Source organism: Homarus americanus, unplaced genomic scaffold (assembly GCF_018991925.1).
Source record: "Homarus americanus isolate GMGI-L3 unplaced genomic scaffold, GMGI_Hamer_2.0 scaffold30246, whole genome shotgun sequence".
In the NCBI taxonomy this organism is placed as follows: domain Eukaryota; kingdom Metazoa; phylum Arthropoda; class Malacostraca; order Decapoda; family Nephropidae; genus Homarus; species Homarus americanus.
Window position 1 is genome coordinate 69 of NW_024737983.1, and position 15,505 is coordinate 15,573.

The 15,505-nt window shown below is 37.0% G+C and overlaps 1 protein-coding gene across 1 annotated transcript; it reads right to left on the minus strand.

Moving 5' to 3' along the window:
• Window positions 1-1,882: 1,882 nt before the first annotated feature.
• LOC121873641 (anther-specific proline-rich protein APG-like) lies at window positions 1,883-4,968 on the minus strand (the record flags this gene model as incomplete). Its single annotated transcript, XM_042377291.1, has 2 exons — window positions 4,896-4,968; window positions 1,883-2,232 (listed from the first exon to the last, which is right to left on the minus strand). Coding segments are annotated over exons 1-2 (423 nt in total), but the record flags the coding sequence as incomplete, so codon positions are not given.
• Window positions 4,969-15,505: the final 10,537 nt, after the last annotated feature.

Below are 15,505 nucleotides of genomic sequence, written 5' to 3' on the forward strand. Positions count from 1 at the left end.
CGTATCTTCTACAGTTTCATAGTAATTGGCATCATAACATAACTGTGAGGAACCCGGAGATATCACCTTACAGTACTTCATGAGAGAGAAATTCTATATTGACTTTCTCGATACGTTGGAAATAATACATTGAACCATTAAAAAATTTTCTTTATGCATTATGAGGGAATTGTTTGATTAGAATTTGTTAATAACAGATTGTAAATTAGTTTCAAATATATTATACGAGTAAGAAACATCGGACAACTAGTACAAACGGGACTCATATGTACCTCACTTCTCAACATAAATTGAGATAATTTGCCTCACTACCGAAGAGAAGCGAGATAATTTGCCTCATTCCCTCACAGTAAGACGAGATAAAGTTCCTCACTCTTGGGAAACAAGATATAAATCACTTCACTTCCTCACAAACACAACACAATATGGTCACCCCAGAGAGTGACCCCCGTATTGTCTCACTTCTCAGTCATATAGTAGATTCATATAGTTATTTTGGCTGCCCTAGAAAAACCTTCAGGGTGAATGAAAATGTCAAATTATCTGTACATCTCCAAGGATTTGCCAGAATGTTTGAATTGTGTAAAGTTTTATGCAAAAATTATTCAAAGTTGAATATTTACATTATGTGGAATCCCCAAAGTCGAGCCTGTTTACATATTAACGCGTTTGTTCTGTTACACACACACGCACACACACGTACATACGTAAAGAAAAATTGACAAAAATATAATTGAGGAATGAAAAAACAAGTTCCTTAAAACATTGTGGTAAGATTGTGTTGTAGTGAAACAATGACGTACGTGTGTGTGTGTGTGTGTGTGTGTGTGTGTGTGTGTGTGTGTGTGTGTGTCTAATTAAAGAAAGAGTCTCTCGTTTCACCCATCCAAACATTTTTATCAATACCAAGATGGGAGGCCCAAGTTCAAAGAGAGTTATTCTCTCCTCTTCATCCTGTCTCCCTCTTTCGATTCTCCTCATCCTCTCTCTCCATCCTTCCCTTTTCCTCGCCCTCTGTACCTCACTCCTTCTCAACTCCCCTTACTTCTCCTCCTTCCCTTATCTCATAATTAATCGTATTCTACTTTTTTTCTTTTTACAAACCACTTATCTTATAATAATAATAATAGAAAACAAAATAATAATAAATAGTATTAATAATAATAATAATAATAATAATAATAATAATAATTATAATAATAATAATAATAATAATAATAATAATAATAATAATAAAATAATAATAATAATAATAATAATAATAATAATAACAATAATAATAATAATAATAATAATTAATAATCTAAGGTCTTTGCAGAGCACACACACACACACACATACACACACACACACACACACACTCAACAGCTCGACAATTATGTGCTCGGGTATAGGATATTTTGTTTGTGATGAAGTATTGTATAAAGATTTATTATTATTATTATTATTATTATTATTATTATTATTGTTTAGTATTGATGATAGGGCAGTCTCTCTCTCTCTCTCTCTCTCTCTCTCTCTCTCTCTCTCTCTCTCTCTCTCTCTCTCTCTCTCTCTCTCTCTCTCTCTCCACACTTTCATTGACCACTACATTTTTCTCTTTACAGCTAGACTTATTCTACCATCAACCTCATCCCTGCCATCAATACACTTATTTTCACCAGTTAACGATAATTTCTGATAATCTGTCAAATTGTTCCAAAATGTTCTGTCTTTCACGTATTTCATTCACTAAACTCCAGCCTGTGTGTTTGTCATGAAAATCCCTGACTGGCTTTAGTTGGATCGAAGTAAGTTGCAACATCAATATTGACATCCAGCAGGCGCCAACTGTCCTCCTGGAGTCTCGTTCAATTGAATTTCCGAGTTTAGGAGCTCTGACTGGTTTAGGATGAGCTCTGGTTGGTTTAGGAGGAGCTCTGGCTGGTTTAGGAGGAGCCCTGGGTGGTTTAGGGGGAGCTCTGGCTGGTTTAGGAGTTCTGGGTGGTTTAGGAGGAGCTCTACCTGGTTTAGGAAGAGCTCTGGCTGGTTTAGGGGGAGTTCTGGGTGGCTTAGGAGGAGCTCTACCTGGTTTAGGAAGAGCTCTGGCTGGTTTAGGGGGAGCTCTGGCTGGTTTAGGAGGAGTTCTGGGTGGTTTAGGAGGAGCTCTGGGTGGTTTAGGGAGAGCTCTGGGTGGTTTAAGAGGAGCTCTGGGTGGTTTAGGGGTTGTGGCTGGTTTAGGAGGAGCTCTGGCTGTGATAAGTTATAATCTCACCCACTTCTATAACTGGCAAGCTGGACTGTATTTACCTTATTTCTCTCTAATTCCATTGTGATATTACCATTATTAACAAGTACCATTATTAACAGAAAGTACCATTATTAACAAGTACCATTACTAACAAGTACCATTATTAACAGTACGTACCATTAGTATCAGCAAGTACCATTACCATCAACATTTCACTACGTTCTTAATTACCGAGGCATCTTCTTCGTCGTATACCAAGATAATACCCTGACGTAGCACCCTCAAGTAATCAAGCTGTTGCGTGAAAGATAGGGGTGACTTACTACCATCCCCTCATGTTAGAGCGCGTGTCCATGCTATCAGCTTCGGTCTTAAGGCCGAAGTAAACACAATGAATGATTATATTCTACAGAAATTAATTTAAAAAAGCAACAAAGCCTCGTGCCTTTCTCCTTCATCAACGTCTCGACCAAGCTTGAAGCAGTAGGCGTGGCGGGATGCTGGTGCTTCTAAAAGCTATTTCTAGCAACATTCTGCTTCCCATAAACTTTCCCAAACTACTTAAGCAATAAGCGTGGTGGTCTTGAGCGAGAAATTTCCTCATTACATCATTAGGAACGATAATTTTAGTTTTATAAGACGATACTACCTTTTAATAGGCATCTTTCTCATTACAATACAGATGAAACATACACGTGACAGTGCTAGCGTTCAATTACTTTATAAAGAGTAAAAATATATTAACAACGAATCTATTTAAATGAAATTTACCATGTTAATTTAATCATAAACATCAGGGAACTTCTTGAAGATAAGTTTAGAATTTAGCATGAATATATTTCACGTTGATCTGACCATAAACATCAGGGACTGTCTTAAAATAGAACTAAATAAGTATAAAATTGGACTGAATTTTAGCCTCATCAATGTTTTAAATCATTAGCTGATGTTTTTGTTTCCACACGTCACGAGGGTAGAGAACCGAGGGGGAGGGGGGGGGGGGCAGTAAATACCAGTTGTCATTAAATTTTTTATAAAACTGATGGATATTTTTCCCAATGTGTTCATCGTGTTGTGTTGTTGTTTGTCATATTATAACGACGTCTATATTATGTATGAATTATGGAGATGGAAAGGTACCTACTATATGCTATGTGTTATAAGGAATATGTTAATATTGAAATTCGTGAGACACCCTCCGTGAAGATACTTTTTTGGCCGAGTTACGTGGTAGGAAAAGTTGTTTTGCCATTTTTATTTTTTTTTTTTTACAGTAAACCTCATCATTAACACTTGAAAAAACACTCGAATCTGACCACCTCAAGTATTAACCCGACTGACAATACGGTACCTGTGACGGCTTACCCGTTTAGGTTATCAGAGGGTCATACTCCAGGTGATCTCAAGTACTCTATCTTCAAGAACGAGAGAAAATCCTACTACATTCCATCTATCCTCGGTTGATCGCCACCATCCAGGCTTCAGAGTGCCTAAATAATCTCCCCTCCACGATTAACTTCCGGCTACTAATCTCTGCTCCTGACAGACTTGATCTCATTCCCTTAAAGACTCAACATATCGCCGGGATAACAACTCATCTAAGCGAGTCACTTTCCTCGGCCTCTTTATCATCATTAAGTACGAGGATGTACTTTACGTCCGCTCAGCCGGCCTTAACCTAAAAAAAAAAAACTCCTTATCATTACAGTTATTTTCAGTGATTTTATTTTCCTTAAATACATCTTGAATAAAGACGAAAGTTAAGGTGCTCCGTTGTTTCCATTTTCCCGTGTGATTTTATCAAGATATATATATATATATATCAATTCCATTAATTTCAAGCGTTTGTAACAGGAATTGTTCACTGTATGTTATTTTTAACTTTGATAATTCTGTTGGAAATTATTATATACGTTACCGGAACAAGTAATTAAAATTTTTTACAAACTATAATCTTATTAAACATTTACACCATGTATAAACAACAGCTTTGTCGGACTTACCATTTTTTTTCATTGACTGTATAGTGTGTGTGTGTGGGTGTGTGTGTGTGTGTGTGTGTGTGTAAGATAGGAGACAAAATAGCGTCAAGTGGTCGAGGCAGGTACGAATGAGGAAGCATCACCGTGTTAATGCTAAGTCGTTTAGTAATGGCACACCCTGGCCTCGGGACTCTGTTGATCAGCTCCAATAAGAATTAACTGCCTCATCTATCTCTCCATTATTCCCCATTACACTTGACTGCTGCTACAATTTTGTCTTTTTTTTGTCCTATTGTTTTCTTTTGTTTTTTGTTTTTAAGTTGCTAGAGGTGATAATGAAAGGTGTGTTGTGTGGAGTGTTGGTGTTGTGTTGATGACTGTGGTATTCAATTGTTTTTCTTAGTGTTGTTTTACGAGTCTTGTCTTTCTCTCTTCATCTTTTCTAATAATAAATTAAACATAAAGTATTCCTTCCTCTTATTTTAGGTTTATCTTTTATCTTTATTATTCAGAATTTTTCGTTTATTTCTTTCTTTAACAAAAACCTGAATTATGTGTCGTTAGTTTTCTTCTATAATCTACTTAAGGTATTATGATGGCATTACCTTACAGCCAGAAATACTATAACTTGAGCCTCTCTCACAAGCTTGTTGACTGATCATTTGTTATCACCTATTTCCTACCTGCTTCTAAGCCCTCGTAAAATAACTGTCCAAGGGTAACCGCATCCATTTTGGCGAACTCTTTAGGAGCCATCGAAGCTCTCGCAACGTGGGCTTTGTTGCCAGCGGAGCGAGTATGAGTGTTGTCTCCCGGCTGGAGAGACTGATACTTCAAACTATTGGTATCCATACATAACCTGGCCCCATTTAAAGAAAGCGATCAATCGTTTAGATACACCACAGGGAAATCATCGCTGAAGGAGCATTAGGGGGTGAAAAATCAGTCGACATACGGTGTTTTATTTGCACTTCAGCATTGTTCCCTGGTTCATATTCGCCACATTCCAGGAAAGCTTGGCGTGCCCGGGACGTGTTATAGCTCTTCAAAACAAAATTGCCATTAAGGAATTTACAGGATAAACAAACAACGAGATTCCAGTGCATATGACTGTGAGTGTATATGAACGGGGGCGCTGTAAATACAAAACTCATAATCCTACTTTTATCCCCCGAGCGGGACATCAAGCGTGCTCTTACCCCTCAAGTGTCGCCCGGGTGACGAGAATGCACAAAGTATGTCTATGAATTATATTTTTTTTTCAAATAGAATGATAATATATTGACAGCTCACCCGCTACGAGACTCTGTGTTATACGGAGAAAGACCTTGAATAGGATTTTAATATATATTATACATGTATCGACAATAACAAATAAATACTGAAAAATACTGACAAAATACGTGTATCAGTAATATAAATAACGATGGTGTATAGTAGTATTATTGGTGTGAATTATCATATGAAAGTTATACGCTAAACTAGGAAGAAGAAGTGCAGGTATATAATTTGGTTAGTTAGTGTTAAGATTATACACCAAAGAACGCTGATATGTAACTTGTTTACTCTGAGAACACGAGAGCACATACCAAACACACTCAACAAATCGCGAGCACATCCCCGACACACACAGATGGACTACCAACACACTCCACATACTCAACACAACTTAGGCGGACCACCAACGCACTCAACAATATACAGACGCACCACCAACACACTCAAAACAACCAGGGCGGACCATCAACACATTCACACACTCAACACAACTCAGGCTAATCACCAACGCACCCACACACGCAACAGTATACACACGTACCACCAACGTACTCAACAAAACACAGACGAACCATCAACACACTCACACATTCAATACACTCACAAACTTAACGCAATCAACAGTACACACACGCACCACCAACACACTCAGCAGGTCACAGACGTACCACCAACACACTCACACACTTAACAGAACACACGCACCACCAATACACTCACACACTCAACAGAACACACACACACACACACCACCAACACACTCACACACTCAACAGTACACAGACGCACCACCAACACACTCAACAGATATAGTGGCTGGTTGGCGTTCATATACATAACCACTTATGGCCAGGGAACGAAGGCAGCCGAAATATATTGTACGCTTAATAGGCTTTCCATTCTCCTTCTATCTAGCGGGATGGAAGAGACAGTAACGCATTAATCATGACCAGGCAGTGTAGAGAAGGTGAGTAGCGAGATGGACTGCTTCTGGCGGTGATGGAATGGCTTCTTCCTCCGTGCTCACCTGCCTCAATCTTTTTGTTGTTGTTGTTGTTGTTGATGCCTTGTTGGTACTCCTCTTCGTCCTTCTTCTTCCTTCTCCTCCGCCTTCCTGTTCTTCCTCCTCCTTTTCCTTCTCCTTCTCCATCTTCCTCCACCCTACTTGCCTCCATCAAGTTTCCTTGTTGTTCTTCCTCTTCCTCCTCCTTCTTCTTCTTCTTCCTACCCCTACCTGCCTTCATCGTATTTCCATATTGGTCCTCCTCTTCCTCCTCCTCCTCCTCTCCTCTTCCTCTTCCTCCTCCTCCTCCTCCTTCGGGGCCCATGAACCACTTCCTCTCAGCCTATTCTTACACTCATCATTATTTCCTCTCTCTTATTCAATGATAGAGTGTTTTTCTCCCTCTCTCTCTCTCTATCTCTCCCATGTTCTCCATTTATCGTTATTCTTCCCATCGCCATTCCAGCTTTTTCAGAGAGACACTTTCTTTAACCTTATGTAATTTTCCTCATTTATTTCCTGATTATATATTATGATTTATCGCTTCAGTGATTATATATACTGTCATATAAATGGTTATAGTAAATGGTGCATTGACGTATATTATTTCCCTCTTTTGTGCTATATCATTTTATATATCAAAGAAGCACAAATTTACTTTCATTTACTATAGTTTGGTAATATTTACTCATAATTAGTTTAGCTATAAATGGAAACAAACTCAATAGAGAATTTCAGATCTTTCCAATTTGAAGTTTAATTTTAGTCAGACTCAAGAGAATTATTAGATTTACTCTCTACTTCTACCGTAGAATTATGGGTTAATATACTGGGTATTTTAGTGGGTTGAGTTATGATTGTTTATTACAGTCACCCCTTCATCCTCAAGACCCTTGCATGTGCCCAGCTAATTTATTACCCTTAAATGCTTATTGGTGTGTAGGTCTTCGTAGTCAGTAAGTTAGGTCATTCACAAGGTCTATTACTCTATGTCTGTCTGTCTCTCTGTCTCTCTGTCTCGTTTACAGTTCAAAATCAAAAATAGAAATTACCACTATCTCAATGTTTTAAAGTTCTTGTCAGTCGTCAAAACTATGATTTTTCAGTCGGTGCTTGAAGACACAAATAAGACCTAAGACTTCATGAAGATCCAGCTTGGTATTAAGTTGGTGTTTTTAAGATCAGACAAAGACTTAGTCGCTGGCTCGGTGAAACTCTTACGAGACATTTAAACAGCCACACTAACTCTTGCCATCACACAAAGAGTTCCATAGCACAAAAGTTACGACAAATTTATAGTCATACTTTTTAGACTGAAGTTAATACAACGTTAAGTTTAACTAACGCCTGAGATACGCTTGTAAAACGTTGCAATTATTCTGGTAGGATTTATGGTGAAGTTTTAGCGGGAGTCTGGCGATAAATGTAACGCTATCTCTCAAGGTAACTTCCAGGATAAATCTAAAGAAGAAATTTTCGGCCACTTTACCAGAACAGTTCTTGTGTTACAACGCCAACATCATTTAATTAAATTTTAATTTTTTATTTGTTTATATTTTTTGTGTTTCATTTTTTCAGAGGTTCATGGATTTGTATCTTTTTTATCCGTTAGAATTTAACCATTTTCTCCAGCCAATTTTAAAACATATATCCACTTTTTTTACAAAATTACTTTTTATATTTCGCAGCGTCCAGGCATACATTGTCAACTTTTTTTTTTAACAAGTAAAATCTGTTGTACAACGCAAACACGAAATTCCATTTAAATATTAAATATGTGTTGGGAAATCCCTCACAGATACAATATTTCCCACAATTGTATTTGCTCTGTAGTGGATAACAGCTGTACTAGTAGGTGTCGGTACCTGGCTGTGTGATCAGGAGCATTTCTACGTCAATACTCGAATCAAACGTAACATCGCTGATCGTAACTGATAATTTTATATAACAACTGTTTTATTCAGGGACTTCACGAAATTACTGAAATAATTAGAAATGTTACGAAATTACTGAAATTTTTTCATTATTTTTACACGAGCTTACTGAATGGCTTTAAACAATTTGTTGAGTCTACCATATAATTTATGTCGTACTTCCTAATACACGTATACATGAAACACTAAGTTGTTGACATAAGTGTGAGTTGTTGTCTCCTCCTAGTGAGTTTACCTACAGTCTGTACAACACATAAATATAACATTGAGGTGACTCACAAGGGTATAAGGATAATGTTATATAGTTTGTTTATTACGTTGGTTTGGTGATGATCTGTGCTGGTAGTCCTGCCTGGTGGACGTCTTCGAGAGCGTTGATTTGAAAAAAAAAAATTCTGACGATTTAATGAATTTAAGCTTTATCGTATTATGTTTGGATTTTTTTTTAAATTCAGTTAATAAACTGAGTTAAACAAAATAAGAACAAAATTCTTAAAGTCACTTTACAGTTGACTGACACGTTGAGACGCTGATGAGGACAGAGTAAGGGAGTGTTCTTTCAGAGGTTCAGGACAATGTGTTCGTTACAATGAACTCATTCATATGGGACCATAGTCTTGATATGGAAGCGTAAAGGCTTCTTATGTGCATAGAATAATTTATGTTGATAAGTAAAAGGAAAAATATGGATTCAAGATCAGCGAATCAGGTATTTGTAGGGGCAGATTATTAATGTGGCTGATGGGACTGTAGCCCCAGGCCCACTAGAAAAAGAGACCCACAAAATTCGTTACAAAAATATAAGCCCTTTCTCTAATAGGTCTCTTAGACGAGCAAAAAAATAGCCACTCCGGTTGCCACAGGCGATAAAAAAATCCTGGCAAGCGAGTTGAAATATTAGATAGTTTTTCCGGCTGGCGATCATTATTTTAGATCCCTTTACTGTTTATATTTTGGGCCGCTGACGTTCAAATTTACCGCCCTGGGCAAAAAGAGTATTCCCGCCTTGGGGTTGGTAAATAGCATAAGGCTTCTTGAGATGTGATTGGCTCTTGATGACATAAGTCTGATGCTATAGGCCAAAGTATGAAGGTTTGGAGCTTCACAGTCGAGCCTCGCGGGAGACAGGAGTTTGTTTGCGGTCTTTCAGCTGAGAGTGAGTGTCTGATTTTCGACTGAGAAAGTACTTATAAAACAGAAGAAGTTTATAACTGATGACACTTGCTAATGATAGTGTATATGTATTGAAGAGATTAATAAATATGTAAACTAAAAATCAATTACTGTCATAATTATACACGTAAATAAGCTAGTGTTATGATCGGTGATAATATTGTCACTACGTGGGTGACTGGATGTGTTTACAGTGTTTCGTAGCCCTAATAAACAAGCTATAAAGCTATAAGATATACATAGAAGCAAATATTCATACATACATATGTAATAAACATTCATTCATACATACATACATATTAGCCTATGTACTCTAGCCTATTCAAATAGCTGTTGACTTAATTAAACCAGGCCCACGAGACCCTTAATCCGGCCCTAAGTATTTGGTAAATTCAAAAGAGAAATACAATCAAAGTCTTCTCACAGCACTGAAACAGGTTCATTCAGTCCCATGAAGCTCCGACACCTGCTTTGAGATTTTTTTATGAATCAGTGTGATGAACAGCGAAGGTCAGTTTAGTTGCCGCTGTTGTCGTGTTAACAAGTGCCATAGTGAAGTGTTATAAAGTGCCACAGTGAGGTGTCATCGTTGGTGAGGGAATATAACATCAAGAGGTAAGTGGCGGTCAACACGGGTTGTATTTGTTGAGGTTAATGTGTTAAATATGAGGATGTACAGTGAGGATGTAGGTGTTGAGGGCTGGAGCTGACTCTACCCATAACACAACCACCTGTTAAAACTATATAACATTACCTTATTCCCTTCACTACAAACTCTGACCAATCACTGCACCAAGAAACACAAATAACAGTTCTCAAGGACTTACTTGGCTGAATTCATAGACATATTGTTGTAGTTAAATGGGAAATAACCAACTTTGCTGCCGGTGTGTTTACAAAATGGCGTCTCGGTCCAACACCAACTGTCGGTGAAAACATGAGAAAGGACTGTAGATGTTTCCTTACAGTCGGTCTAATTGTTTTAAATACGTATTTTTCATAAATTTAACTTTTTGAAACTGTAAATCCTCACTGCCGACTTATGTTTATATTGTCTGTTGACGGAGTGAGAAAAGAAACATTGTAACCTGGAATTTAAAAACAACTTCGCATCAGATATACTGTAAGCTATTTAACACAAGTGAACAGTATTGAGGGGCAGGTTGAATATCTTTAGCATGGAATTAAGGAAACCCAATCTAACCTAACCGAACCAATGGTTTTACTATAAATTTTAGTTAGCTGGGTCAGATTTGGTTGGTTCATTTTTCGTCATTATTGAACTAAAAATAAAAATACCGGATATATTAGAGAACTTATGAAACTGTTCAAGTCTGTTTACAGTCGGACACTACGAGACTACATCATTACTAACAGAAAATTATTAACTATTTAACCCTAATCTAATCTGACCTAACTTAATCTAACTAATTATAACTTATCTTAACCTAAACTAACCACACAACAGAAAATTAACTATTCTAACTTCATCTAAGCTAATGTAATGTAATCTAACCTAACCACGCTGACTCAACTTTACAGCCTTTTATTATCTTGTAATTAGTGTTAAATTTATTACATACTTGGATAATGTTGCAGGAGGATCTCGCTTAGTAGTAGGAATTTTCGGGTGAAACTTTGCATTAAAACTTTGTTATACTTCTCATGAGTTTCTCACTCAACCACCTATTTCCGAATAGTTATGTTATGAAGACAACTTCTCCCTAACGTCAAGAACACGGAAATTATTTATTGATTTTGCAGTATTTTTATTTTGTTTTTCCATATTTGTTTTGTTACTCCAGGTTAATATTACGTAACAACAATGGGCTCCTACAAAAACTAAAACCTGACAGTGGGCAGGACTATGAGGGGTAAAAGGATAAACGAGTATTAGGCATCACTCGTTTTAGGAAAATATTGTAAACAAATATTCCTAAACAAATGAATAAGAATCACAGCACCGGAACAATTGGTGAAGAGCTCTTCCAGGGATGAGAGATTTCTGGGTAATGAGACAACTCTCGCAAACCTAGAAAAATCCCACATTCCCGGAATTTTACTCATTACTAGAATTTTCCAGAAATTGCACATTATTTATCCTCAGAATCTCCTCCCAGACACTGAAAAAAAATTGTTTCTGGAATTTTTATCGAAATTTTCCAGAAAATGCAATTGATTTTCAATTTTGGAATTTGCTCCTGGATCCGGAATTTTCTCAGAAAATGCGCCTGATTTTCAACCTCGGAAACTCTTTCACAGACCCGGAATGCAGGGAGTTTTCACTGAAAATTTTTGAGTCCATATAAATTCCAGGTATTGCAGAGTTCTGGCTAGCAGGCATTTTGGCTAATGGAGATATTTACTCCCTTCGGTTCTTCAGTAAGAATAATGTGGTGATTACAGCTTTTCATCAGTTTCACATCATATGATATGAACAAATGTAGTGCAGACATATTCCCTTAAGAAAGCAAATAATTATCTTTTACTGCAAAATAATCAGTGTTACTTGGAGAAAATATTCCTAGATATCTAAAGTTGGATGTCAATAACCTACTGACTATATATAAATTGTTTATCACTCAACATCATGTAAGGAACAATGGGCTTAATGTGTTTCGTACGTCGCGGCCACTTGCCAGCGCCACATTCAGGGGGTGAAATGTTCCATCCTCCTATAGTGCCAGCTTTCTTGGTTACTCTTTGGGGTTCTGACCATTATGAGTTCTTGTACTTCGCTGTGTCAAGCTATATCGGGGAACTGTACTGATCTTTATGGAGTGAAGAAAGTATCCACCAATCCTTATGTTACTGCTTATAGAATTTTGGTTGAAATAACAATAAAGTTTTATATAGTTAGAGTAATTAAAACATAATGTTGTTTCAGGCAGGATGGTCCCTGGCCCAAGATATGACAGGTGATCCAAAGGCTTCCTCTACCACCAGGAGCAAGGTGAGCACTACTTTTGCTGTTCTTATTATGACACGATGGACAAGTTAGTATATTTACTAATTTTGGGTGTTAACTAAAAACATTGTTAGTATCATGGCTGTTCCTGTTAGTTGAAGCGCACATATAATGGTAATGGTTAAGGAGAGGATCGCCACTTTATCAGTATCATTTTATTCAATTTTTGTGGGAGAGGAGGAGCAGAATCTTTTCCGATATATTTCTTGCAATGCATTGATGCTTATCTAATAGGAGAGAAAGAAAAAATGTAGGAATTTTAAATACTAAGGTTTTCCTTCAGAACTTTATAATATTGTCATCAAAACTCCCTCGGGAAGGCTGATAGACAACACAAACTAACTAAACCAAACATAATGATCTTACATATCTAATGATTTGGTTAGTTTCTGTCACCAATCCATGTAGCCCCAGTAACTGTTGCCATCTCATAAGAACATATCTAAAGGTACTACTACATAGTCATTCTTTAATCCCCCCCCCCACTCCACGTAATAAACATTTTTACTTTAAACCAAACACATCCTTGAAATGCCTCTAATATATAGACCAGTATAAGTGGCGACTTTCTCCTTAACCTTTACGAAAAATTTATAGGAGCAAAATGGGATGGAAGGTTAATATGATTACTTTTTTTTCCAGGTAGGTGAACGTTAACAGCTCCTTGAGGGACAGTAACACACCATAATTCATCATAATTCAGGTGTGTCTAAGTCAGTTTTATTTTTCATATATAATTGTTTTTGTACTTGCTTGGAAGTCTTATGTCTCCGTTTACTAAGTCGCCATTACCTCCCGTTTTGAAGATCGGTTTCTCGTTTGCTGTATAAAGTTACTTTCATTTTTTTTATCCAGTGAGGTTCTAGATAGTGATTTCCATATGTCATTAACTCAACCAACTTCCAAAACTTTGAATTCCTTTATGCCATTATTTTATGACCTTTAAGTCATTTTCGATTCAGAGAATTGGCATGTTTTCCAGTGTTTCGTATGATTACCAAAGATAGGGTTCAGATGGAATCAATAAATGCAAAAGTAATTTCTATTGCACTTTTCGTAATATAGGATTAAATCTGGATCCAGCTTGAACCTTGTGATCCTTCGCGGATCGAGGAGGGCGTTTCTTTAAGACATTCCTCAAGTTTGTTATGGTCTTCCCCTCTCAGGCGCTGGTAGGAAACACAATATTCCTACTTGAATGTCGTGTTTTTCTTTTTAAATAAATTTTTTTTTGATAAAATATGTTGCTTTTGGTAGACACCAATTGTTACCCAACGTTGTTATGTGTCTACATAGGCTCTTTACTTTCTAGGGCAACATCCAGAGAAAATAACTTAACTTGAGTTTTTTTACTGGAATTTGGAAGCACATGGCTGCATCCTGTTGAATCTGTTGATTTTGTTTTCCGCCTATGAACGAAAAACATATAAACTTGTTAGTGGAATATTACAGCGTATGCCATCCGCGTTGACTATTTGATGAAAAACTAACTTAGAAGAACGAAACATATAGACAGCGAAGAATAATGTTGAGTAAGAGCAGATTTCCTTATCTAATATAATAATTACAACAACACTAACAACTTAGGTTGTAAAATGGTTAGTTTATGTCTAATCGACCTATAGATATTGACTTCAGCTGTTCACCTTCCTGGGCTGCGTTCAGTTGTGCGACTTGTAGCGTTTGTAGTACTACTTTTTAAACTTAAAGGCAACATAGTCGGCGATTAGAAGTTTTCGTAGCACTACTAAGACTACATACAGCCCGCTGAAGTGGGTAGCTCCGTAGTGCAAATATGTTTATCAATAAGAATGATGATGACTGGAGAAACATATTGTTGCAATGGCGGTGACTTTGTGTTTGCATGCCTAATAGATAATTTTAGATAATTTCGAAAACACCCATTGACCATTTAGGCGTCAAAACATATATACATATTTTTTTTTAATGGATATTTTTCTATGCTGATTAATTATTAAAAATGGTGGTAAAGAAAGTTTTGGGAAATGCACTGCTAAGACCCACACCGTGATAAGCGTAACGTGGCGGGTTGGGGTCATGGTGTCACACATACACACACACACAGTAATTGATGAAGGACTTCCCTCTGTGTATGTAATTCACCTCACTGTTTTAGCAGAAAGGAGAAAATTAATTATCTCTCTACAGGTAATAAGAGATACACCAGGTAAATGTATACGCCCCACAGTCCCCTTATGTCTTCTGGGTACTTTAACATCTCATCAGATATATCAAACACAGATGACACGTCTGAACACTCCTGAGTCACTATGCTTATCTTATTTTACTTGGGTACAATACAGAGTCGAAAAGCATATTATGAAATGTTAATCTGTGACATAATTATTCAACTGTTTATAAAATCATTGTTATTATCATCAATTTAAGATGTAATTACTGGACGATATACTGTATATATGTCAAGTATTATAAGAGGTAAAATATATATACTACTGTCGTTTAATATATGCATCTGCAAGGGAGGATAACAGTTAATCATTAGTAGTGGGGTCACCAAGATATTTGTTTTATCTGAAATGTTGATACAATAAACAAGTTGCTAATATAAGGTGGACGTATGTTTTGAGGTTTAGATTTATAGCTGCTCATGAGTCACTCAAAAAGGTTAAAAGCAATGAAAATTTACGTATTGTAAAAAATTATATCTTGTGATTATTTGTGTGTGCGCGCGCGCGTATGGGTGGGTGAGAGAAAGAGATAGGGGAGGAAGGAGAAGTAATACAGGAGGAGAATGAGTGGAAAGGAGGAATGTTGTAGGAGGAGGGATAGAGAAGGAGAGGGACAAAGAGGAGACGCGGCAGCAGCCACATAAAACTCTACGTTGATCGCAACCTGCGTTTCACTACCTCTACACACTTCGCTTAAGATTCTTTGGTTAGAAAACAAAACAGGTTC